At 39.4% G+C, this 27,733-nt stretch overlaps 1 protein-coding gene and 1 long non-coding RNA gene across 5 annotated transcripts; one reads left to right on the top strand and one right to left on the bottom strand.

The window, feature by feature from the left end:
- Positions 1-4,399: 4,399 nt before the first annotated feature.
- On the top strand, positions 4,400-9,267 carry LOC115780575 (uncharacterized). Of its 4 annotated transcripts, XR_004019978.1 has the most exons (7): positions 4,400-4,458; positions 5,832-6,028; positions 6,418-6,496; positions 7,764-7,872; positions 7,999-8,166; positions 8,324-8,431; positions 8,645-9,267. It is a non-coding gene; the product is annotated as an uncharacterized LOC115780575 (long non-coding RNA). The 4 variants fall into 4 exon arrangements; XR_004019979.1 differs by lacking the exon at positions 4,400-4,458 and having other exon boundaries at positions 4,744-6,028; positions 8,071-8,166; XR_004019977.1 differs by lacking the exon at positions 4,400-4,458 and having other exon boundaries at positions 4,744-6,028.
- A 2,899-nt stretch (positions 9,268-12,166) lies between these two features.
- Positions 12,167-22,097, bottom strand: LOC115780922 (uncharacterized). Its single transcript, XM_030730368.1, has 7 exons — positions 21,970-22,097; positions 19,660-19,769; positions 18,332-18,536; positions 16,936-18,021; positions 13,211-13,329; positions 12,886-12,938; positions 12,167-12,207 (listed from the first exon to the last, which is right to left on the bottom strand). Exons 4-5 carry the CDS (start codon positions 17,993-17,995, stop codon positions 13,253-13,255), a joined length of 1,137 nt encoding a protein of 378 aa, XP_030586228.1. The 5' UTR covers positions 17,996-18,021; positions 18,332-18,536; positions 19,660-19,769; positions 21,970-22,097; the 3' UTR covers positions 12,167-12,207; positions 12,886-12,938; positions 13,211-13,252.
- Between the last annotated feature and the right edge of the window lie 5,636 nt (positions 22,098-27,733).

Below are 27,733 nucleotides of genomic sequence, written 5' to 3'. Positions count from 1 at the left end.
TAATCAATCTTGCATCTGATACTATAAATGTTGAACTGATCAGTGGGACTAAAAAAAAATCTCCTTAATGACTGACAAGACTGTGGCTGACCTTAGAAAAAGATCGTGGGTAAACAAGGGGAAATGTGCATTATAAAATGTAAGTTTTAAAAAAAAAAAGGATAGAAAATGGTACAAAAACAAATGTTGAAATGTTTTTCTGAAAAATGCAGTTTGAAGGCTGGAAAATTTTTTAAATCAGTCAAAGAACAGAGAAGATGCAGACAGATGATTCGTTGTGGTGACCTTTAAAAGGAGCGACCGAAGGAAGATCAGAAATCAGATAAATCTTACAGGGATATAACCATAACCGAGATGCCAGGTTTTGTAGTAACAGACTCATGTACTTTAACTGAAAAATGTGACATTCTTAACTGTTTTAATGAACATTTTGTTTCTTCAGGGTCTTTATTTAAATCTTTAAATCCAGATTTAAAACATCGTAATGATCTGGAGGCTCTCTCTGCAACCAGTCAAACTGAATTTGCAACTCAATCTTTCATCTTTTCTCCACTGAACGTCATCCATGTTCACAAGGCCTTAAAGTTGTTACAGCCAAATAAATTTGCAGGAACAGATCAACTTGATCCTTATTTTATTAATTTGCTGTAGATTTTATGGCAGAACCACTAACTTATATTTTTAATCTTACTTTCCTGAACATTGCGATTCCTTTAATATGGAAATCTGTCAGTGTTCTCCCTTTGTTGAAAGGAGGTGATCCCTCAAATGTTAACTATCAGCCCATATCTAAACTGTGTTTTAGCGAAGGTTCTTGAAAAGCTTATTAGTGAACAACTTAAATAATTTTTGGACAAAAATTCTATTCTCTCCCAGTATCAGTCAGGATTTAGAAGATAACACAGCACAATAACTGCTGCTGTTAAAGTGGTAAATGATATTATCGAGGCAATGGACTGCAAAAAATACTGTGATGTGCTTTTTCTTGATTTGTCGAAGGCCTTTGACACACTTGATCATGCATCATAAATATGATAAATAATACTTGTTTATCTGTGAACGCAGATAAACCACTGTGTTCTTGTCAGCAAGAACACAGTGTATACATTTTGCTGGTTGTTTTTTCCTCTGTCCTACCAGTGTCCAATGGAGTTCCCCAGGGCTCCATACTGGGACCACTGCTCTTCTCTCTATATAATAACTTATGTGATAATTTATCCATTTTTCTACAGATGACACAATTATTTGTTGTTCATCTCCTTCAGTAGTACAAACCCTTGTATTCTTGCAGTCTGTCTTTGACGCTGTTCAGTCCCATTTAACACAACTTAAACTGGTGTTAAATGCAGACAAACCCAAGTTCAAGTTATTCTCAAATGGCAAAGAGTTGCTGTCTATGCTTCCTAAGATTAAAACCATTCAAGGGGGTGAAATTAAAATGGTCACATCTTATAGGTATCATTATAGACAATAATTTATAATTTAAACCTCACATCAGAAAGCTAGTGTCCAAGCCGAAACTTAAACGAAGTTTCTTTTTTAGAAATAAATCTTTTTTCCCCTCTTAAAGTGAGGAAACACTTGATTTCCACAACTTTTTTTTTTTTTTTTACCTTTATTAGATTATGGTGATCTGCTTTTTTGAATGCACCTGGCCAGTACATAAAGAAATTGGATAATGTTTATCATTGTGCTTTACATTTTATTACAGGCCGTGGAAATTGTGTTCATCACTGTTCTCTGTATGCTGCTGCTAAATGGCCATCTCTGTATATCCGCAGACTATCACTGGTTATTTTTAATCTATAAATGTCTACTTGGCCTGGTTCCTTCTTATTTGTGTGTCTATATGCGTAGTAGTCATAACCAGCATAGACTTTGCTCTCATAATGTTATACAAATGCTTGTCCCCAGAGTCAGAAGAAATGTACTGTTTCCTGGAATAATTTACAGAAGGAGTTGAAATTGCCAGAACTCATTACGATGGGGGACTTTAGATCCATTTTAAGGCAATGTGAAAATAGGTCTTGTGGTCAATGTAGCTGCTTTTAATGTCACTCTTGAAAATATCTGTTATTTCATTTGATTTGTATATATGTGTTAGATTGTTGATTTATAGTCATTTCTTAGATTACGTGTTGTATTTGTTGTAACTTTTGCTCCCCTCTTGGCCAGGTCTCTCTTGGAAAAGAAATTTTAAACTCAATGAGACTTTTACCTGGTAATTTCAGCCCCAAATTAAATATGTGAAAAAAAAGGTTAAAACTACTGACACAAGTAAAAGTTTGCAACTTCCTAAATTGAATATTATTTTAAACACACCTGTTTTTTTTTTTCATTGTTAGTAAGACTTTTTTACCCCAGTTGTTCATCTAGATGTGTATTCAAAGCTCACCAGCGTAAGTGCTTGACAACCCTTCCACTTAGGCTAAAACTTTGCCTTTGATATGTCAACATCAATGTCAAAACTGATATAAGAGATTCATATATATAAATATACATATCTAAGCTTAGACTAGTGTACATAGTGGTTAAAAATATGAATAAAAACACTTTTTTCCTGAAAAATCCAAAGTTCTTCTGGTTTGTATGTTTGAGAAACAAGTACAAACCATTTAATGATAGTTCAGAGACTATATTATAGATGGGAGACAGGCTTTGTGGCAGATTCAAAAAATGTGCAACTTGCCCAGAAACAAGAACCTCTCTATATTTATCAAGGTTAAAGAGCGTGGAAAAGTATTTCTAAAATAAGAAACTTCATAATAAAACACAGTGTGCACTATAAAAGGGGCAGACCAAAAAACATGCAGTTGAACTAAAACACGTGGATCATCTGGTAACTTTTTTTTTGGTAATCATGCAGGCTATTAGGTAGGATCTGAAGTTTCCAAAATAAAATACTTGATAGTATAGGGCAGACACTGCACATCACGTAGAGGGGATTACTTTCTTTGGCAAAATGCTGTTACCTTAAGCACATTGTGTTATTATTGGCCTTCAATTCAGAATCACTTATAACACTTGCGACAAACATTTATGAGAAACTGTAGCTAATGATACCACTTTATGTCAAAACGAGTGATTTATGATGGGCAATAGAAATATGATTTATGTCATAATTTTACATCCGGAAATATCATATTTCTATAATCGGAAATATTTTTTCATAATTTTTCATATTTCATAAACAGTGAAAATGTAGGTCAGGAATGCTTGTGTACAACCTGTGTGCACCTACAGATCAGGGAGATTTTATTTCTTAATGAACAAAATAAAACTGGGTGTCTTTAATCCGATTGACTCCTTTTTTCTCATCGTCATGGCCAAAACACAGTGCGGTTGCGGACCGTGGTGGAAATCGCTATTTAATGTTATGTGCTTATGCCTTATTCTGCCTAAAAAAAATAACAGAGCTAAAAATCCACTTGAAACGCCGACGCCGTAAGGCCGAGGCACAGAACCCAATGTAACGGCGAAACCTTGTCTGCTGAGTCCGCTGTCGAGAAGCTGAGTGGCCGCAGTGGCGGCGTTCAGCCACCGTTATAAGCGCGGAGCGTTGTTTCCAGAAGGTGTTAACAGTCTGAAGACAAGAAGCTGAATGAAGGCAGAGCGAAAACTGGAGCCGCTAAGTCTGACCAAAGGGCTCTCCAAAGACCCCCACACCTCTTCCCCTTCAACCCGGTCTCACGGCAATTCGTGCAATAGTCACGAAATTTAATCTATTGATTCGTGCTCATGAACACGAATTCCCTCTTTTTTTTCGTGTTACTCGGCACGACTTAAATGCAGTGGGATAAAGTTCGTACCTCTGAGCACGACTTCTAAGCTGCAGTATAAGCTGAATTTTTTTTTTTTTTTTTGCCCCTGTCCCCCTTTTTTTCCCCCTTTTCTTTTGAACCGGAAGCTCAGACGCTGAATTATGCCTTTTAACCGCCACTTTTCCTTTTGACATGAATTTCTCCTCGTTTCATTTAATGTGGGGTGCTTATTATGGTTGTAACGACGACATTTGTGGGGCTTTTTCAGGTCTAAATTTATATTTACGTGTTTATGGTTAGTGCTATATTCGGTGTCCAATTTTTCTGTGAGTTCCGTGGTCTGAAGCCGTTTTTTGCTCTGTGTTAAATCCATGAACCAACGATGAATAAATAAATGAACTACAGTACCCATGACCCCCATCGGCCGTGACCATGGTCACGCGTATTCCCGTTGCTGTTCAGGTTAATTGCGTGACTGCCAGTTCACCCGCTTCGGATGTTATCAGGTCATTATTGACTCTATTAGCGGTTTTCAGGTCTGTAGATATGGGCCAGCAAGGGCCGTCTGCACCTCGTAGTCAGTCGAGAAGGCAGTTATCGTTCTAACGGAGGATCACTGACAGAGGGATGAAGGACTACAGAAGAAGGACTACAGAAGCTATGCTCGCTGACTTCCGGCGGATGCTGTAGTGTTCAGGTAAGAGGATTTCAATGGACAGCGTTTATATAGTGATATTATTAAGCCAGTGAGTATCAATAAGCACTTGAAATTAGATTAATGTGGTGTAAGAGAGCGCTGATATTCCAACTCTGAGATGCATTTGTAGAGATTATTGCGGGTTTTGCCGTCTTTGAGACGCTAGCTTAAAGTTTCTGTGCCAATGTTAGCGGATATCGTAGGAAAGTGTTCACTATTTAAACAATGTTATGACAGAAACATGAGCTTCTGGACTTTACTATTTAAGTAAAATGATTATTTTCAGCCACAGATTCCAAATAAATATCCCGATGAGCTTCAGTGCATCCATATTCAATATCTGATTCATTGTCCTCAGCTTTAAACAGAGATCATCTCTGTGTGTCTGCGCTGAACTGGACTTTTCCCACTTCTCTTTGTTGTGTCTCCGTCTTAACACCAGTATTTTTATGGTTAGGTGAATTTGTTAGTTCTACATGCCAATATTTTTTTTATTCAGGTGTGGGAACAGTGGTTCAGAGGATGCTCTTCAGGAATGTTAAATGAAGGTGGTGAAATCCATGTGCAAAGATATCTTAGGTCAGATTACTGGACTGATCACATCAGCCTCCTGTGAGGTCTGTCTAAAGAAGACTAACAAAGGTTCAGTGCAGCGTCCTGAGAAGATGGATGTGAGGACAGAAGTACACAAACATGTAGTTGTAGTGAGCTGCCAGTAATTTTAGATGGATTTGTTCCTCTAACTCATGTCTGTCTCTTTATCAGCCCTGTGACACATTGGTGACCTGTCCGGGGTGAACCTGCCTGTGCCTGCTGAGATAGGCTCCAGCCTTCCACCCACACCCTGACAATCAAATGTGGACAGACTAACTTCTTTCTTAGATTCATTTTATCTTCTAGTGTGTTCTTGCATCATTTTAACTTCTAGAGTGTTCTTGGATTTGTGGCATTAATATTAGAGCTAGCCATCTTACTTAGAGAATTCCTTCCATGAGCCATAGCCCCTGAGATTATTCCTATATTTATTATATTATCTATATTATTTGAAGTCACTGTCAGTTTTTTTATTTTACACTGAAAATAATACTGAGAAGTTAAAGAATCCATTCATCCTCTTTCTTAACTGCTTGCTCAGTTAGTGGAGCTCTGCAGTGTATTCCTGACACAGGGAACTAGGGGGGGTACAACCTGGACAGGCTGCCAGTCTGTTGTGATGTGTTAAGCAATGTATTCATATTTAATTGAAAAATTAATCAATGATTTTCAATACATTTATGATGCGTTTTTGATTACTGATTCCAAGATGGCGTAGTGGTGTTTATAGAAATCCTGTTTGGGGTTTTAAATGTTATTTCTGTTTCCTGTTTGAGCAGCTCTGCAGTCACTGTCCAGGTGGGTCAGTGGGAGCAGAAGCCCTCTGCTAATGTACAGGCTCTGATCAGCAACATCCAGCAAGACCCACACAGCCTCTACCTGCTGGAGCTTTTTGTTTGCCTGTGACTGGAGAGTCAGATTTCTGTTGGGAGGTTGCAGCTCCCTGTGCTGGAGAAACCACTTCACACCTGCAGAGGTCGGTCAGTTTGCAGAGGTCATTAAAACCCTCCCACCCTGACTTTCATCTGGTGGATCTTATATGAAACAGCAATATTTCAGTGGCTACTGCTTATACCACAGCCTGACACACTCTACAGATCTCTGATGGGCTCCTTCAACAAAGATGTTTAGTAGATGTTGGTCTGCAGTTTGATGCTCATCATCTCCAAAATTTGCTTCTTGTTTATTATTCATTCATACAAAGTAATGTGATATCTAGTAATAGTATAACTGTGTCAACCTGGTGCCCTTCATTTATGAAGAGTAATGTTGGACCCTGTGTATCTGTGTTCTCTGGGCTTTTCTGACTTCTTTTTGCAGGGTCAGAAAACAAAACCACGATGACTGTACATGTTTCTTTCTCAGGTGATATGATTGTGAGGAAGCAAAGCTCAGGAAGAAGGGATCCCTGCAGTCCTGTTCTTTCAGCTCCAAGCCTGCTCAGGTCAGTCATAGTTGTAGGACACTATAACGAGTGCAACAACTGAGGTATAAAGTGTTTGATTAGACAGATGGAAAAGATTTTAATCTTAGGTAACTTCAACATGCCGAGCTCACAGGAACAGGAGAACAAAACTACCCTGATGTTTGTCACCATCAGCCAAGAAGAGCACAATAAATTAATGACAAATGTGACTTTGGCCACAGTTCCACAATAATAATTATGCTCATAATTGATTGTTTCACAGAAGAGGGGCCTGAAAGAAATTATATCATACTGTGTTCATTCAGAATCAGGAGCTGCTGCACCACCCAACATCTCACTGGTCAGGATTATGAAATGCTGCCAGCTGTCCTCTGAACTCCTGTCTGTCTGTTCTACTGTTGAAATAGAATGCCTTTATTGTCATTATACAGGATGTACAATGAGATTGGAGGGCCACTCCTGTTCAGTGCCATGTAACAGAAAATCAAACTCTCTAAAATAAAAATATTATAATCTAGTATAATCAATATAATCAAGAGATATACAGAAATAAACAATGTGTAAAATATACAAAAAATAGAATGTATAAAAATATATACATACATTGGTGCATCTGTACATTGTAGGAAAAGTAAATATGTGTATACATATAATAATGAAGATGATGAATATTGCACTTGGTGAATGAATATTGCACTAGTGAATGAATACTGGATATTACACAATATAGGAATGTTAGATATTGTTCAGTATGAATAATATAATATTGCACAGAGATGTGGGTGTTGCACAGTTACGGTGGGTGAGTGTGTGAGTTCAGGGTGGTGATTGCTCTGGCGAAGAAACTGTTCTTGAGTCTGTTTGTTCTGGCTTTGATGCACCTGTAGCGCCTGCCAGAGGGCAGCAGGTCAAACAGGTCAAAGCCAGGGTGTGAGCTGCCCTTGATGATGTTCCTGGCTCTGCTGATGCAGCGGGAGGTGTAGATGTCCATCAGGGAGGGGAGAGGGCAGCCAACGATTCTTTGTGCTGTCTTGACTACCCTCTGAAGCCTCCCCCTGTCTGCCTCAGTGCAGCTGCCGTACCATACTGTGATACAGTATGTCAGCAGGCTCTCAATGGATGAGCGGTAGAAGGTCGGCAGCAGGTTTGAGTCCAAGTTGTTCTTCTTGAGGACCCTCAGGAAGTGAAATGAAGATCTAAAGTTATCTAAACTTGAGCTCTAATCTTTAGTAGTATAATCTTCTAACCTCTATATGTGATTTTCTCCAACTTTCTTTAATCCCAGAGAAAGCAGCATAGCAGCAGACAGTTTGAGGGGTTTGGGCTCACAGATGGTGACAGCATGGAGAGACTGTGGTCCTTCCCCTGAAGACTGATGTTCTTCTGCACTGCAGGTGTAGCACAGCACTTACAGGCTGCTAACATCTGAATCTTTGAATAACACAGTAACCAAGCAGTACCTGTTACTGTTGTCTAATAAGTGTGTAACTCTTTGATATTATTACCTGCTGCCCATTTAGAAGGAGAGTTCTTATAAACATGGAGGAAAAAGATGGAAGAATCTGAGCTGAACATCCTGTTTCCTGCTACAGATGCTGACTGTGACCTCAGAGGACAGCTGGTCTGCAGAGTTACAAGTGAATCAAGGCAGAGGTCAGTCTGCCTGCAGCTTCAAAGAAAGCATCCAGGTAAAGTGATGTGGATCAGTGGATAACTCTGTCACCACTTTCAAATGAGAGCCTATTAGAGAGAGACAGTCTGAGCCGTTTCAGCCTCACAAGAAGGACAACAATGAAGATCCAAATTTGACCATAATACAAACTAATCATTGCTGTGTGTTTTCAGACTCAGATGGGCAGGATCTCAGCATCACACTGTCCAAACAGGCTCCAGCTTCAACAGCAGACTGAGACAGACAACAAGAGAAAACAGCAGCTTCAGTGGGCTCCACAGGTGAGCGTGTTCCTGCACCAATCAGCATCTGTTCTCTGTGGCTCTGTGTGCTTTAATAAATGTAGTATTGATAAGTACAGTAACCTAATCATAGTAACCATGCAGCAGTCACTCAAAACTTCTACTTTCTAACTGCCTGGCTGCTGCCTGCCAGTCATTTTAGTAACCACGTGGTAACAGGCCTGAACCTCTGCTTCCTTTATTCCCCTCAAGGTCAAAGGTGACATTTCAAGGGGTCTTCAAAGAAGAAGGGACTGATGTCATGCATCAATCACAGCGATTATGAAGATGACAGCGAGAGCAGCTACGACTGTAAAAGTCTGACCACGACTGTTTTGCTGCTTCCTGATTATTAATGAATGTTTGTGTCTTTTGTCATTAATTCTTTTGCCGTCATTTGTTACAAAAAAAATTTACCAAACTCAGTTTGTGTTATTTAATTTTTACAGGCCACACTCACTGCACACAAGAAAACATTCATTTTAGTCACTGATGACTCAGTGACTTTATAAAAGCTTTTAGTAGTCCAGCCATTGACTATTAACACTTACCATATTGTACCTGTACAGCATGGTTTTGTATATGTATGAGATTTTTTTAATGTTGAAGTCATTTCCTGATTTAGTTTGTAATCTTTGTTGGTTTTCTCTGCTTTGGAACTGATTGTGAGTCAGTGTGTAACCTCACCTGCTTCCCTTTGTTCCAAAAAAAAGTTTTTTTATTTCTGTTTATTTAAATTTCCGTTTCATTTTGATCTGTGTTGTGTGACCCTTGCAGACTGGTTTGTGGACTGCTTGCCTCACTGTGTGTAACCACTGCCTGTTTTTGACTAAAGATTTGGATTTTTGACTTTTACCCCGTCTCTGTGTGTCCTTCGAGTCCTCTTCCTCTGAGTGTGGCACATACATATGTTTGAATGCAATAAGTGATTATAGTTTGGACTGTTAGGATAATAACAGTGTTTTTATGCTTTTATTATTGAGTTATTACCTTTCAAACATACATGAGGTCAAATTATAAAGTTCTGTATAAAGCAGCAGCTGTGAAAAATTCCTTCTGGCATTATACACAATATGATATTAATAAAGTATGAAATCTTAAATAAAATATTAGAAAAATGTGCTCTTATGCTATTGATAATACTGTCAGTCAAATTCATGTACAATTTTTATTGTTTTTACATAAAAGTTCAACTGGATTAGAGGTGGTGACCATAAGCATACCAAAAAAAAAATTGGCAATTTACAAAATAACATGAATTAATGGTCTAAGTCATCATAAATAATGAGCCTAATCCTCTCATCAGTGTCACATTGTTCTTCCAAGTCTTCACAATGTTAAGCTTTTTATTTGTTTATATTTTCCTTTTATTTTATAATCAATACTGCGACCAAATCTACTCTCCTTCTCAAACTACTAATACTGGCAGTCCAGGGCGTCATTGTATGCTGAGCTAGGGTTAGGGTTAGTAATTCAGACTAAATGTCATCCATATTACTCTTGCTGAATCCAACAAATATGTAGGAAATTGCATAAGAAGTGTAATTTTATTTAATATCCATATTGATTATCAGTCTTCATTTTCACCATTGATCCACCCAGGGTCTTGGTGGGGATGGGCTCTATCCTGGGTTCCTTGGGTGAAAGTTATGTTGCACCCTGCAGGTCTGCAGCCCATCAGTCATATCTAACATTTGGTTCGAGATTATAAATCAAACTAAAATCAAAGCAGGCCCCTTGCATGGAAATGATGAGCTGACTGTGATCAGACTCTCCTCCACCTGCTTCATCAAACCTCAGCAGTAAACATATATGAAGGCAGCAGGCTCAAAGCTGACACAGTAACAGTGAGCGCAGCGCACTGTGCAGTCTAAACTCTTCTCTGATGAATTATATGAATGTACAGCGAGTCAATCAGGATTGTGAAACGTCAGCTGCAGAGCCCCAGCCTCCATCATCAGATCCCTGCCCGGTTCATTTTCCATTTTATAAACAATACTTTAGAGGTTTTAGTGAAGTCACACTGTGACAGTGACGTGCATACAGGTGTGTGTGTGTCATCAGTGGCTATAAAAGGCCTTTTCTGAAAGGATAAAGTGGTGTTTGAGCCACAGTTACGGCGGAGCGGCGGCTCTTTGAAATGGGACGCAGCCTTCCTGCGGCAGACAGCTAGCAGCAGGAACCGGACGCGCCAGGTTAGCCCAAGAAGCTACTGAGGCGTCCGTGACAACCACCATAGCAACAGCCTTTTAAGGCCGTTTTAAAAACATCCTCAGAGTTCAAACGAACAAAAATATATGATTTGAAACAATTACAGCTGCAGAGCTGTGGTGGCATCTTTAAACGTTGTTTACATAGATGATCATGAATGATACGATGTAGCTAGCAGTGTAGCTAGCAGTGAATGAGGTGACGTCATTGTGTGCGCATTTCACAGCTGTCTGTCTCAGTCTGTTGTTGATATTATTCCAATTAACATGTGTTTACTTTCTCAGGACCATCTCAGGTCCACCGTTACAATTTCAGCCTACAAAATGATTTAAATATGAACATACACTCTAACATCAGTGCGCTTTATGAAGTCCAATCCTTAAAATAAATATTATGTTTGTAAACATTCATGTCTCTGAAATAAGTACAGCTGTTCATGTTTGTCATTACAATTTTATTTGTTTAGAGAATTGTGAACTTCACATTGTGTATCTAATCAGAGTCTTAACAACATCCAGTCAAATCAAACAGTGGATCCAGGCTGAGACTGGATCACAGCTCTAACCTCTGCAGAGTCACAGACAGACACAAACCTTCCAAATCACAGACAAGCAGCCCAGTCTCATCATTTGGAAACTAAAATGTCTCTACTGTACACTACACTGTGATCAATATATTAAAAATAATAAATGAAAAGATAACATTCACATACAGCTGTTTGAAAGTAAAATTAATAGGTACTTTCTAATAATATTTTTAAGGATCTCTGTCAGAGACCAGACAGAGCCATGGCTCTCAAGAACCAGAGACTGAAATATGGAAAAAAAAAAATTCCCTATGAGAAAGAAATGTGTAACAGTAAATATTTTGTCCACTGGAAAATAAACTTTTTGATACAAAAGCTTGGGATATCAAACCAGAAAAATAGAACTCAATGTTTTCTTTAATAACACACCTTAGCATGCAGTAATATGACACATTTCCAAACAACAATACATAGATTTTGTTCAATGTTTTGATTGTGGCAGTGAAAACACATGTTGCTGTGTGTGAGTGTGACTGGCAGCCTGTGCACTGAGACCACGAAGCCCGCTTCTCTGAAGCAGCTTCTTCTTCTTCTTCTTGGCATCAAAACAGAGGAGGGAGAAACCTACCAAAAGGAGAAAGAACATCTGAGGTGAAACCAGTCAGGACAAATAATTAAATTATATATAGTAGTTCAATACTGTGTGGTTCAACTGTTGATTTCAGCTCACTGCTCCTGTCTGTGGACCAGTGTTTTTTATGTTTGTAAACACTTAACTTCCATTCATCTATTTAACTCAGGGAGGAGAAATGTCAGGTTGGTGCAGGCTGGTGAGTTTAGGAGGGAGGTGCGTTTGGTTCTCTGTTGTCATTATGTGAAAGATTTGGTTCACCCTGTGGCTGGGCTGTATCTGGGGTTACGTTGGACCTGTCACACTTAGCAAGTTTCTCAGGTTGGTGTTTATGGTTTAGAACTTCTAGTTCTGGAGCATCATCTGTGGCTGTGTAGGGTGCCGTTGGTTTTTGCTGTTTCTCCAGATCTGCGTTGGAAATTAGGTTATTGATCTCAGTGCATTCCTAAACAGGCTGAACAAGGTTATATATCGTCACCCTCCTAAAAAAAATGGTCAAAGACATTTTTTTTATTTTATTTTTGTCTCAATTAAATTTTCAACATTCGGTTCAGTTTTTTGTGTTTTCTGAAAAGCCTGAAAAAATAAAGTAGACCATAATTTTGGGAGGGTGACGACATGTTTCATGGCTAAATAACATAACTGCTGCAGTCTGATGGTGTCAGCAAGATCTGAAGCAGTGGTTGACGAGGAAGAGGAGGAATACAACAATTTGAAGAGATCCCTCAGTCTACAGTCAGCACAATGCTACATTAGTGGCTGTTCGTGCTTCAGGTTCACAGCAGATGGAAGGAAACTCAGAGAACACAAAACATCTCTTCCAAATCTGGGATCTCAATTACAAATATGTTCTTATTAAACTATCACTGGTTAGAGCAAATGGATCACCAGGACATACAAACCTTTGAAACAAAATCACAGCACCTCATATACAGAGTAATCATCAGAATATCAAACTTGTAAAAGCTGTTTAACTTTTCTCTTTGTGTTAAATATCAACAGCAGACAGCTTGGACTGTAAGCATTAAGCACAACAAAAACTGAGAACTGTCACTCCAAATGTCTCATGATAACAGGTAAAAATACCGTTTCAGTCGGTGGCCTCAAATATTTCTTCTTCGACTTTTTCTGAAGGCCGTCTGCAATAAACAACGACAGAAGAGGATTTGGTCATTTTACTTGCACCATGCAGTTTGATGGGGAGGAACAGCCACAGTTATGTATAACTGGTATAACAAGTAATACTCAAGTGAATGTTAAACATGTATTAAAAGAAAAATGATTCAGCTCAGCTCACAAGAAACTGCTGGATACTATTCTGGAAATGCCTAATGAATACAAGGCCACTGTGAGCAATGACAAACCTTTAAACATGCTAATCAAAAAGCACACATTAAGTATCATTGGTCACCTTTATTTCTGAGAATGTCACTTCAAAAATGATTGCATGCTGTCAGCTCTCATGGGTGAAGTCCGGCTTTGAGGGTTGGAGAAGAAGCTTTCCAGCACCTTTGGATTTCCAATTCAGTTCTGAAAGAGCAAAGACACAAACTACAATGATGTATGAACTGGACATGTTTGATTGTTGCTGCAGCACAAAACAGGTTTACAAACTGGTAGCTGATACAGCCGGAAGTATTAAAGATGAACGTCCTCTTCCACAAAAAAAAAAAAAAAAGATTTAGTGCTTCTATTTGCTGTTCTCAAATCTGCTCCCTCCACTGATAAACAACAACAATGTAAAACATATTAATGAATCAGTAACAAAATTATGGTGCTGAAAGTAAGTAGCCTGATGCTTCTAGATTAGTGACTCCAAAGCAGGCTGAGTCAAAACCTGAGATGGAGTCTGGGTTTGTTTAAAGCTGAGGACAGTGAATTAGTCCCTGCTCACTGACAGGATTCCCAGAGTCTGGAAGCTTCTCCATGATGGGAATGTAATACACTGTAAGTTTCAGCTCATTCTCAGGTGCTGGCAAGTTTCATGGATCCTCAGGTTTGTCACAGAGGATTAAAGGCAGCCAGACTTTGATCAATTCAATTCAATTCAATTTTATGTGTACAGCGCCAAATCACAACAAACAGTCGCCTCAAGGTACTTTGTATTGTGGGTAAAGACCCTACAATAATACAGAGAAAACCCAACAGTCAAAACAACCCCCTATGAGCAGCACTTGGTGACCGTGGGAAGGAAAAACTCCCTTTTAACAGGAAGAAACCTCCAGCAGAACCAGGCTCAGGGAGGGGGGGTCATCTGCTGTGACCGGTTGGGCTGAGGGGAGAGAGACAGGACAAAAGACACACTGTGGAAGAGAGACAGAGATTAATAATAATTAATGATTAAATGCAGAGTGGAGTATAAACAAAGTAAATAAGGTGCATGAAAAAAAAGTGCATTATGGGAACCCCCCAGCAGACTAGGCCTATAGCAGCATAACTAAGGGAGGGTTCAGGGTCACCTGATCCAGCCCTAACTATAAGCGTGATCATAAAGGAAAGTTTTAAGCCTAATCTTAAAAATAGAGAGGGTGTCTGTCTCCTGAATCCAAGCTGGGAGCTGGTTCCACAGAAGAGGGGCCTGAAAGCTTAAGGCTCTGCCTCCCATTCTACTCTTAAGTTTCCTAGGAACCACAAGTAAGCCAGCAGTCTTAAGTATAAACAGACTGCTGTTTGTTTATACAGAGATTTTAAGAAATTTGCTAATATAAGGTTTGTTTAAAGTGAATATAAAGAAATCACGGGAAGCTCCCCAGCAGCCTAGGCCTATAGCAGCATAACTAAGAGAGGCTTCAGGGTCACGTGATCCAGCAACTTTGTTCAGACCAGTATCATTTTATTTTACATTGTGATAACCCTGGGTCAGTTCAATGCAGATTAAATGAAGCACTGTACTCGCAGAAATTGAATATGGATGCACTGAAGCTCATCGGGATATTTATTTGGAATCTGTGGCTGAAAATAATCATTTTACTTAACTAGTAAAGTCCAGAAGCTCATATTTCTGTCATAACATTGTTTAAATAGTGAACGCTTTCCTACGATATCCGCTAACATTGGCACAGAAACTTTAAGCTAGCGTCTCAAAGACGGCAAAACCCGCAATAATCTCTACAAATGCATCTCAGAGTTGGAATATCAGCGCTCTCTTACACCACATTAATCTAATTTCAAGTAGGGATGGCACGATACCACTTTTTTATGTCTGATACCGATATTTTACATTTGGATATCGGCCGATACCGATATAAATCCGATATTTAAAATTGATCCAGGCATTTAAAAACATTAAAAATTTTTTTTTTTTAAATAAGTCAACAGTCTCTCACACAACAAAATCAAAGTCTTTTAGTTGTCCCACATACAAGACTAAGGACCAGGGCGGGTAGAGCTTTTTAGGCAGTGGCACCGAAGCTCTGGAACTGTTTACCACTCCAGCACCATTTAGCTGACTCTGTGGCATCATTTAAAAAATAGTTGAAAACTTTTCTGTTTAACCAGGCTTTCTGGTTTCTGACTTTATTTTTATTCTTTTTCTTTTAATATGGTAATGTTATTATGTTTTTAACATAGTGTTTTCTGGGGGTGGGGGGGTGATATTGTGTTTTAATTATTGTACAGCGCTTTTCTGTCTGTGAAAAATGCTATATAAATAAACTTTACTTACAACAACGACTATCACCTGAATCCTGTTGCTTCTGTGTGAGAAGGTGATGCTTATGGCATGTTGCAAATTTCAGTAGGGCTGCAACTATCGATTATTTTAGCAATTGTGTATTCTATTTATATTGATTACCCAAGTAACTGGATAAGAAATACTTTTTTCATATTAACAGTTCATCTGCATATTTTAACTTCCGTACTGCAGTTTTTTCCCTGTGTGAAACAAACAGGGTGGATGGAGCAGCTACAAAGTTCTTGTTTCTTCACTTACTGATCAGGTGGTTGATGAAGGACCTCCAGCTGTTTCCCAGTAAAGGTTTAATGGAGGTTACAGGGATGAAAAGGCTTCTTTTGGACACTAGAAAAACATTTCCTTCTGCGCCATCTGAGCGCGCCGGCTCCGCCTCTTTCCGCTTGTGCAGACAGACTGCACGTAAATCAGCTGACTGCTGCTGTTGCGTCATCAGTGTTCACGTGAAAAACTAGGGGCTGCGTGAGCGCAATCTTGTAATGCTTTATATTTACAAGCATTCTCCTAAATACGTTTCTACTGCAGGTCTATATTTAGTCACAAATCAGGGATTAAAGTATCAAAAATATTTTGACGGGGAAGGGGTTCTTCCAGTACCGGACGGTCACTAGTGCTAATAGCTGCGCTCGCTAGCAGTATGTCCGGGAGCTGAAGTAGAGAAAAAAAATACCAGCTGATTCTCAGCACAGCGAGCACAACACACAAACAAGGCAGAGAGCGGTGGAGGCGGAAAAACATGTCAGCGATGATCGCTCAGTGTCAAAGGGAATCCGTCGCAGCGACGGAGGCTCTGAGGGGGTTGTTTTCTAACTCCTGATCCCCCACTCCATTCCAGTAGGTGGCGGTAATGCAGCTCTAAGCTGGTTTGGTCAATCGCAAACCCACAAGAAGAAGAAGACGACTGAGCACTGTAATGCAGCTAATGTGAGCGAAACGTTATTTAATGTATCGGATTACATTTTTTTATTTCTTTCCGATATCCGATCCAGTAATTTAGGCCAGTATCGGACCGATACCGATACTGAATATCGGATCGGCGCATCCCTAGTATAAAGATGTTATGGTTAGTCAGGAACACAGGCTCAGAGAGAGAGAGAGAGAGAGAGAGAGAGAGAGTGCACACTCTTCTGAGTCCCACACGTGCATCTGTGTAATTTTCTGATTCTTTAATATATTAAATGTCTTTCTTTTTTAATTAAAGTGTTTCAGGTGTCTTCCTTAACAAACAAACCTGTTTACCTGTCACTGTCTAGGTTAATTACACAACAGTTAACTGAGGGTAGAAGAATAGTGTAAAGCGCTTTGGAGTCCTCTGGACTAGATAAAATGTAAATACAGACCATTAACAGTGTGGAAAACACAACATAAAACTAAACAATCCAAGAGTGCAAGAACATTGCAGTTACACCACAAAAAAACAGTTGAATTTTGCTCTATTTACGTACCACAAACAATAATAAAGGGTGTTGGTGGCACTTTCTCCATCTGAACATCCTGTGCAAGGCTTGTTGTCTCAACACAGTGAAACAGAAGCTCTTCCTTCTCATCAAAATGAGCCAGTAAAAGAAGCAGCACCTCAATGACTTCTTGCGAACAACCACTGGATTGACCTCTCTCAGTCTGAACCTTGAGAAGAGCATTCAGGACTTGTTTGCGTTTTTGTACATCAACATATCTCAGGAACTTTAACAGACGTGCCCCCTTTTTGTCTACATTGGCGAGGAAGGTCTCCATCAGATTCACACCAGTCAGCTCTTGGAAATGTGCTGGCATACCAACTTCATTGAAGAGAAAGGGCCATTCCTGGCATAGTTTCTGGATGCTTGCCCCTTTGTTGATGTCTATACGCTGGGTGTAATAGGTGCACTTGACTAGTTCTTTCACAACATCTGTACTGTAGTTCTTTTTAAACAATGTCTTCATTTCTTCTTTTTTTTCAAGTTGACTCTCCACAGTCTCAGAGAGTGGCAAATGCTTTGGCTCCCAGCTAATACAGCCATAGGTGTCTTGAACACTTACTTTTTTTTCTGCAGGTATTTCATCTGTGTCATCATCATCTGATGCTGCTTTGCGCTTTATAACCCTTGGTGTGTCATGTCGCTTGACATTTTCAACTCTTGCCTGAAGTTGCTTCACCAGAGAATGATATCCTGGTCCAATAACATCACCATCAATAACATCTTGCAGAGACTTTGGATACCTGGCCACCATCCTTTTTGCTATCTCTGTAGTGTTGTGTTTGGTTGGATTCTTACAAATCTTCATTATTTCAGAGACCACGATCCTTACCATTTCTCGCCTTTGTCTTGCACTTGGTCTTTTCTGTCTTTCCAAGTTCTGTACCAACTCCTCAGGGAACCTCTGCCATGGTATTTCAAATGTCTCTAACCAGTTTGGTATTAATGGTGTACAAATTCCTGAAGGTGATGAAGTACTGGTGGATGATGCTGGTGAAGAAGAAATTGAAGGTGGAGAGGGAGAGACATCCACTGGAGATGAATGCATAGATTTTGGTGTTAAAGTCCCTGAGACTGTAAAAATACAAAAGAGAAGATATGAAAGCATTAAACATTGTGTAATGCTTTTTTGTTTTGCTAAATTACGCACTGTATAAATGCATTTGGAGACATTAAGGTGGTCAAAACTTAATACAACTTGTCTAACAGTTAGCATTTTAAAAAAATCAAAATTTTCGAAACAGCCTGCTATTGCATCATAGCATTTATTTACACAGGAAATAATGATGATTATGTCATCATCAGACTCAGAAAAACTCATATTCCAATCTCAACATTAATGTTAATAAGTGTGCCACTGGGTGGTGTGGTGACATTCTCTTACATTCACTATTTTGGGTCCAGGCAGCAACCAGTCTTCGGGCTTGTATGGGCTTTAACACTGGCAGCAAGTCATTTTCTGTAATGTACTTTAAATCATCTGTGGTTGCCGCACCAAGTGTTTTCAAAGTATGTTCAACTGACTTGACAAGTTGATCAGGAAGGTCCGGAAGCACTCCTGCTATCGCATCCCCTATGTTCTTTAGCACCTGTGATTCAGCCAAATGAAATCAAGGTATTCAATCTGACAAGACGCTGTGCTTCAGTGGAACAATCTGGTATCCATTTTTCACATAAGATGACAATGGCCACAAGTCATTCAGTTCACTGATGAGTCTGCACTCTAATCTTCCAGTGTCATTTTTTGAGTACATGTGGTCGTAAGAAATAAATTCTGCATCATAAACTCTCATGAGAAAATGAAGAGCTGAATCATCCTTAACAAAAATCAGCAGAAGTTCACCAAACTCCACTGACTCATCATACTTTGTGACAACAAACTGGCCCTTCCTGTAAGTAAGGCCATTGTACTGAACATCAACTGGAATCATTGTATTCCTTTCAGTAAAGCCAAAATGCAGGACTGCATCTTTTACTTGCTCACTGTAAAGCTCTGAGTAAAATGGTGAGCCATCTTTTATTTGCAATGCTGGAGGACTCACTGACCCAGCAGAAAGGAAGGCCTGAAACATCTGATGTCTCTCTGACAGAGTCAAGCACAGGTTTTTGAAATTTTTCAGATGCTTTGTACATCTTTTGAAGTAACTATGTTTGCTCTCAAAGCGCATTGTCCAAAGCCTGATGAGAGGGCCAAATTTTAGGATTAGCCCTGGATAATGTCATAAGTAATGGTGTTTAGGTCTTAAGTTGACACTAGGAAACAGCGCCTTTCTGGTTTCCAAATATTCTTGGATGAGAGCATCCAGATAAGTAACCTGAGCCTTGGAAATTTGTTGAGCACAAATTAGGTCAACAATGTCCTTGAGCTGCAAAGTTAACTGCCAGACATTATCTTGAGGCTTCTGCACTTTGTCTTCTATTATGAGAGGTAAAAGTCTCAAGAAGTTCCAATTTTGAACAGCTTGTCCACTAAGTTTCAGTGTTTTTGGACTGACCTCACAAGGCTTGGATGACGCATCTGTTCCTTTGTATTTAAACTGCTTGATGCGCCTGTTCAGAACTGTGTAAGTGAACCATTTATTTGTGCTGATGAACTACTTGAGGTAAAGAGCAAGGTCGTATGAGAGGACACCCTCAAAAATGTCATGACCGAGACATGGGGGCACGCCAGGTGTGCAAACATCAAAATTTTGTAAAGAATTAAATACAGACCTGAATTTTATCCCCTGTACTTCTGTCACGTCTTCTCTTTCCAGCTGTTCAGTGGCAGATCTATAGGTTTCTGGGGTCCTCGGAGGTCCACAGACTGCTGGATCAGCACCCTGAAATTCAGTTCGAGTTAACAGACAATATCTGCATAAGTACACTGATGAACTGAAATTTTCCGTAAAACCCCCAATACAGTGAGAGCCCAGGTTGTCTCCAGTAATGCAGTAGAGAGCTCCCTTCACAACAGTTTTGTCTGCCATAGTTATTCCATTCTCCTCTAGTGCTTTCAAATCGGTCAGGAGTTCTGAAAAAATTTTGTCATGACCAAATTCCTTGAAATCCTTCTCTCTACACAGTAAAACTAGCTGCATATGATCAGCATTTGACCGAGCATGTGGGGGAATGTTGAGTAGAGAGAAGTACACAGCCAAAACCTTATACTTCTTTTTTGCAGAACCAAGTGGGTTCACTACTTCAAATGCATCCTGGTATAGAACCAACTTGAGACAATTTCAGATTCAGATTCAGATTCAACTTTATTGTCATTGTGCAAAGTAAAAATACAGAGCCAACGAAATGCAGTAGCATCTAACCAGAAATGCAAGATAGGGATTATATACATCTGATGCACAATTAAAGTGCAGGAGTAACCAGACAGGTAGAATTAAAGGCATATAAAAATTGAGACTATTAAACGGGTAACATTAATTGTACAGTGAATACACTAACCTATAGTTATAGAGAGAAAAGTTGAATAAATAAATAAAAATGGCTACATGAATAAATAATGAATGAGAGTAAACAAAATTAAGTATATGGCAAATATATACAGTATATACATTATTGTTGGGCTGGTGTAGATAGTGCAATAATACCATGTGCAAATTTACAGATTATACTAGTCCTGATAAAACATTTATAAGAACATTTATAAAAAGTACAAGGTTTAAGTATGATACGAAGTGCAGTGATGCAAATTTGGATTTTCCTTAAAGAATGTGTTTGACACAAACACATTACCATCACAACAGTCACTGAGAACATCTGATCTTGAAACATCTGAATCCCCTGACATGAGACCTTGCCAAAAACTAGATTCCAGCATACTTTTCAAAGTATTTAGCAAAGGAACATAATAGGCAAATCTCTCCATTCTGTTCTCATCTGTGCCAAAGAATACTTTTTTTGGTTGAACATACTTGAACACATCTTTAAAGCACTGAACTCTTGAGTAAGCAGTTCTCATGGGCCCTGTGTGACAAGCTGAGAACAAGTCAGATTGTTTTACTGTGTCACAGATTTTAATAACATCCTCATCTGAAACTGACATATCTTTTAGAAGTGAGCTTAGTCTATTCAGTGTATACATCTGTCCCAATTCATGTATATTTTGTATTTCTTCAATAATTGTTTGAATGGTAGATGCTGGCAGAAGATGCTGTCCCTGTAGTTTAATGTAAAACATACATACATTTCTGAGATACAGGTCACTGAAATTAGGCCCATGCATACAAGGGTTTTCTGTATCTGAGACACTGGCAGCTTCCTGTATGGTGGCACTTGTGGTTGGACTCTCTGACTGAGTATCTTTGTTTGAACCGCAAATGACATTTTCTAAACGTTTGTGTTTTCTAGACATATGGGAGGTAAATGTAGATTTTACAGAGAAGACACTTTGACATCCTCTCACTGGACAACTCACACAGCGTCCCTCATCTAGGTGTTCCTTTAAGTGTGCAAGCAAAGCTGTAGTTCCCTCACACTGATGTGCACGAAGTAAGATGGTGCAATTTAATACCATAATGGTACTATCATGAGAGACGGCTGCGGTACCGGTGTGACGGCGGTAGAAGTGAGACTTTAAAGCGACATATCCAGAAAACACCTGCTTACAACTTGTTTCAACACATTTAAAAATACACCGGGGTTCATTACGATGCAGTCTGCAATGAAAAACATAAGCTTTCACAGAGTGAACCGATTCTCCACAAATGCTGCAAGAATACATCTTCAAAACGACGCAGCTGTGAAGATAGCTAACTTAAAGCTCCAGCCTGGTATAAAAAAAGGCAGGAAAATCCAGGCCGCCTTTACTGAAAGGATTAAAAATGGAGCTACACTTATAAGGCCATTCATATGAACGCACACATCTCCGAAACATGCAGTACAGGCGTTAGCATGCTGTTTTTAAGTCTAAAGTGGCTAACGTTAATGGTAGGCGGGAGCTAAAGCTAACGCAACTTTATCATTTGCACCTTCACTGTCTGCAACACAACACTGTTAATAAAAAAGCAACTTAGATTATTTTCTTACCGAAGTAACTGAATATGGGCTGTGGTTGAAGTTAAATCCATGAAAATTGAAACAACTTAGTGAAAACAAAGATAGCTTGATGCTGTATAGTCTGAAGTGAAACTTGTGTGGAGCTGCTGTACAGACATCCTCTGCTTTGGAGCCTGATGCAGTGCGCTGATTGGCCCATTCGAATTCAGGCGCCTTGATGTATGATGCTCCAGACTTCAGGGGGGGAGCAGGTTTTAGATAAGATACTTTTAAAATCATTCAATTTTATTTTCCATGAAAAACAGATATAATGCTATTTAAGTACAAATAAATAAAACAGATTATTATTTTAATGTTTTTGGGATCATGATTTCACTCAATAATGTAGTCTGTCTGTCATTAGCTGTAGGTCTATCAAGTTGTTGGTTTTGAAATTTAAAGCTAATGGATTTATGAGGTAAACAGAATGTATATTTAAAAGCTACATATCATGTTCTTTACAAAAAATACATCCAAAACACTGTTTCAAGTATAAAGAAGAAGAATATGCTGTATTAAAAAAATCACAAAACAAAAGGAAACTGATAAAGACATGAAAAAATTTAATTTTACTCAAATATGACACTTGAAAAAAAAAAACTGAAAACATTGTACACTGCGTATTTACAGGTCAACATGAAAATGTGTGAAGGTGGCGTGAATAAAGAATGGATTCAGTGTAAAGTGCTTTTGGTTTCTTGAATAGTGCTATTTAATCCATTATTATGTGAACATATTTCAAAAATCACAATGTCATATTACAGCATACATTCATTACCAGCACAACTATACTTGCATTCAGCAATTAAAATATGTATTTTTTTCAACAAATAAATGTAAAAATCATAGTGTTTGGCTGTTATAAACTTTATGAAAAATTTCCGTAAAAAAAACACTCCAAGAGTGCTTTACGGTAGTGTTAAGTATTTTTTTCTGAGAAAAAATGTACAAATTACAGTTTTCACAGATTAATTTATTTATGGCGCATTCACATCAAATCAACAGTTTTAAATTATTTTATAGTTTACGGATTTTTCCTGTCACAGTTTTACTGTTTATCACTGTTAAATATACGGATATTTTTAACAGTGTAGAAGTCGTGCCGAGTAACACGAAAAAAAGAGGGAATTCGTGTTCATGAGCACGAATCAATAGATTAAATTTCGTGACTATTGCACGAACTGGCGTGAGACCGGGTTGCAACCCGTGAGACCGGGTTGAAGGGGAAGAGGTGTGGGGGTCTTTGGAGAGCCCTTTGGTCAGACTTAGCGGCTCCAGTTTTCGCTCTGCCTTCATTCAGCTTCTTGTCTTCAGACTGTTAACACCTTCTGGAAACAACGCTCCGCGCTTATAACGGTGGCTGAACGCCGCCACTGCGGCCACTCAGCTTCGCGACAGCGGACTCAGCAGACAAGGTTTCGCCGTTACATTGGGTTCTGTGCCTCGGCCTTACGGCGTCGGCGTTTCAAGTGGATTTTTAGCGCTGTTATTTTTTTTAGGCAGAATAAGGCATAAGCACATAACATTAAATAGCGATTTCCACCACGGTCCGCAACCGCACTGTGTTTTGGCCATGACGATGAGGAAAAAATGAGTCAATTGGATTAAAGACACCCAGTTTTATTTTGTTCATTAAGAAATAAAATCTCCCTGATCTGTAGGTGCACACAGGTTGTACACAAGCATTCCTGACCTACATTTTCACTGTTTATGAAATATGAAAAATTATGAAAAAATATTTCCAGTTAAAGAAATATTATATTTCCAGATGTAAAATTATGACATGAATCATACTTTTATTGCCCCTCATAAATCACTCGTTTTGACATAAAGTGGTATCATTAGCTCTCTACTGTATGTGGGCCATTCTACAATTGCAGGACATTTTCTGTCCCACCCATGAATATGAAAATAATCAAGGTACAAAATCCTAAAACATACATTTTTTTGTGGAAACCTAGTTATTCAAAAAGTGGTTTCAAAATATTATTTTAAGTTCAAAATAGGAAACCTCCCCAAAATGGCATTTCCTACTGTCCAAGCTTCTGGATGACCAAACTGCATGTCAAATATAATAGTTTACATAAGTTATGAATCAACTTTTTCTGTTTTTGATTTTGTTGAAAACATGACTATTACAATTGTTAAACCATTTATTTTTAAAAGAATGGTAAATATGCACAGAAAGTTTTGTCCCTCATCATAGTACATACTAACCTGTTACTGAAACCTATTTAGCCTGTGAAAGGAAGAGACAACAATGAGTGACATGACAAAGAGGAAGTAACATGATCAGTCATGTGCTACGCCATGGGTAGGCCAAAGGTCTGTGTAGCTCTCTCCACGACAACACAACACACTTTATTGCTTGAGCCTGTCCCTCTCTCTCTCTGCTCACTCATGCCATGAAAACTGTATTCATAAACAAACCGTACAAACTGCGTTAGCGTATTGCATTACATTGTAACTAGCATGTATACAGAGTGAAATAACGGTACAAGAGACATTCAAACAATAAATACCTCGTTGGCTGCTTGTCATGAAAAGAGATTTAAACTTGATTCACTTATCGGCTTTGGCTTCATACTTGAACATACTTGAATCTTAAATACAACACAACAGAGTCATATCAAAAAACATCTGCCCTCCTGCAGTCAGTGAAAGGTAAAAAGTTTCTCTCGGTAACCATTACTCCTCGCGAGACACGTTACGTTGCATCTTAAAGTTCCTTAACAACACAAACAAACTGCAACAAGAACTTACTATGCATTATGACACATTTGAACAATTTAAACTTAAATTATATACTTATGAAATCATGTAAAATCATAAAACAGTCAACATCATGAACTTCACATAAAACATTACTCAACAACATTTACACTCCCACCAATCAATCATTGATTTTAAATGAGAGATTTCTTCAAAGAAAACTATGAAAGATATAAAATGTGTGAAACACTTTGTAAGAATGAACAGTGTAGCCTTAAACAGTTTAACTGGCCTCCAATAAAGTAACTATCTTGTGAACAGGCCTCTCAAGGTGAACTAATCTATTGAATGGTTTTCCCTTATCAAGTGTAGTTTCATTTACCAGAAGTTTCACCTTTTGCACCTTGTCATCTGTACTAGGTGTAACTTCCACAACCCTGGCAAGCTTCCACTTGTTTCTTGGTGCACTATCGTCCTGTAGAATCACAATGTCATCTCTACCTTAGAGTTTCGTAATGTTCTTTGCCATTTCTGTCGGTGTTGGAGGTTTAGCAGGTATTCCCGCTTCCATCGTTGCCAGAATTAATTGGCTAGAAACTGCACTCGTTTCCACTTTTTGCGCAGGTACAGGTCTTCTTTGACAAACTGCCCAGGAGGTGGCATAATAATGGATGATTTCATTGTTAGAATATGGTTCGGAGTAAGAGGTTCTGGGCCAGTAGGATCATTCAGATGCTCAACACTTAGTGGCCTGCTGTTGATTATGGCCATCGTTTCATAGAGAAATGTCCTTAAAGTTGTAGTGTCAAGTCTGTTGGCAGACTTGTCCAGCATTGCAGTCAGTATGCTTCGGATTGTTCGAATCTGACGCTCCCAGACTCCACCCATATGACTGGCTGACGGAACGTTAAACACAAACTCACAACCAAATCCCCTTTGACAGTCTTTTTTTTTTTTTTTTTTTTTTTTTTGCGTTTTTGGCCACAGTGGCTTTTGTTGGCAGTGGAGAGAGACAGGAAATGGGGGAAAGGCACAGGGAAGACACACGGGCAAATTGGCGACAGGCCGGGATGCGAACCTGCGCCGGCCGCACCGCAACACGGCATATGTATGTGGTCACCGGCTTCACCACTAAGCCACCCAGGCGCCCCCTTTGACAGTCTTGATTCATTTCTCTGAGCAACTCTGAAAACTCCCGTCTAGCACCAATGAAATTTGTTCCCCTGTCACATCTCAATTGGCGTACATGTCCTCTTATAGCTATGACTGATCGAAGTGCATTCATAAATGCGTCGGTTGTCAAGTCATCAAGTGTTTCTATGTGTACTGCTCTGGAACATAAGCAGGTGAACAACAATATCATTTGACCTCCTTTCTTCCTTCCTTTACCACAAAGGGGCCAAAACAATCAATGCCGCAGTAAGTGAAAGGGGGAGATATTTCTGTTCTCTCTTCAGGGAGATTTGCCATGTGTTGAACCTCTGTTGCTCTTCTGTATTTTCTACAATGCACACACTTGTAAATGTGTGAGGAAACTGCACTTCCACATCCTAAGATCCATATTCCGCTTCCACGTAACTCATTCATGGTCATTCCTCTTCCTTGGTGGTGTATGCGCTCATGATGGTACTTGATGAGCAGGGCCGAAACGTGAGATTTCCTTGGAAGGATTGCAGGATGTTTTACATCATGATGTAAGGCTGACTGAGATAGCCGTCCTCCCACCCTTAGGACACTGTTATTGTCTAAAAAGGCATTCAACTGACGTAGCCTATTGTGCTTACTCAGGGTGTCTTCCTTCTGGCCATTGATCTTCTTTATATCTTCAGCAAATGATTCTTCTTGCACCAGCTTGATGATGAAGATTTCTGCTTCTCTTGACTCATTTGTTTGTAGTTGAAATCCTTTGAACTCTCTGACAAATCTTTTGAGCCTGGCAACAGCTCTCACTCTTCTTGACCAGTCAGAGAATTTGGTGAAGTGGTCAACCATTGAATTCTGTTCCTTTGCCTTGACAGCATGAACATGTACTTTCCGAAGCTCAGGATCAGTAGCTTGTATGTCTCCCATCATTCTCTCTTCATGTGGAAGATTTTGCTGCCAAAGGAAGTCGGGTCCTTTCAGCCACTTAGACTCCTTCAGTTGAATTGTACTCAATCCTCTAGACGTGTAATCACCTGGATTGGTTTCAGAGCTGACGTGCTGCCATTGCTCAGGTTCTGTGCTAGATCTTATTTGTTGGATGCGGTTGGCCACGAATGTGTGAAACCTCTTGGCATCGTTGTTCACATAGCCGAGAACCACCCTTGAATCCGTCCAGTAATACTCTTGCAAGTTTTTGATTTCGAGCTCTCTTTTAATGATATCACCAATGCGAACTGAAGTTACAGCTGATGATAGCTTGAGTCTTGGAATAGTTGTTAGCTTGGTACGGGCTACTCTAGCTTTGCCCAAGACAAGTGAGCAACTAATCTGTCCTGTTTCATTCACCCCTCTGAGGTATGAACATGCACCATACCCTTTGGAACTTGCATCAGAAAAGTTGTGAAGCTCGTACAGTACAACTTCACCGAAGCTTGATGGAAAGTAGCTCCTTGGAATCTTCAGGGTTGCCAAGTAAGGCAGATCTTTGAGCCATGCCTCCCATTGTGGCAGGATGTGCTCAGGAAGAGATTCATCCCAGTTTACCTTTTCTCTGCACAGAGTCTAAATGATTTGTTTACCTACTAGTATGAATGGAGCCACAAACCCCAGTGGATCATAAACTGAGGCAACAGTTGAGAGAACTCCTCTCTTTGTCAGTGGGTTTTCCTTTACCACAACCCTGAATTGGAACTCATCTGCTTCCACGCACCACTCAACTCCAAGCGCTCGCTCGATACGAAGTTCTCCTAGTGCCATGTCTAGATCCTTGATTTGGGCACATTCTTCTGGAGGTATTGCTGCAATCACACTTTTATCATTGGATACAAACTTGTGCAGCCAAAGATTTCCTGCTCTGCACAGGGCTCTTGACTCCTCCACCAGATGTATGGCTTTGGCA

Source organism: Archocentrus centrarchus, chromosome 5 (assembly GCF_007364275.1).
Source record: "Archocentrus centrarchus isolate MPI-CPG fArcCen1 chromosome 5, fArcCen1, whole genome shotgun sequence".
In the NCBI taxonomy this organism is placed as follows: Eukaryota; Metazoa; Chordata; class Actinopteri; order Cichliformes; family Cichlidae; genus Archocentrus; species Archocentrus centrarchus.
The sequence above is the reverse complement of the archived record's forward strand: the minus strand, read 5'-3'. Positions and strand labels throughout refer to the sequence as shown.

Excerpts from the sequence above, each read along its gene's own strand:
- LOC115780922 (XM_030730368.1), bottom strand. The coding sequence starts at position 17,995 with ATGCATTCATCTCCAGTGGATGTCTCTCCCTCTCCACCTTCAATTTCT. Across the intron at positions 13,330-16,935 it reads ACCCTTTATTATTGTTTGTG|AACTGAATTGGAAATCCAAA; the intron begins GTACGTAAATAG and ends TTGCTCTTTCAG.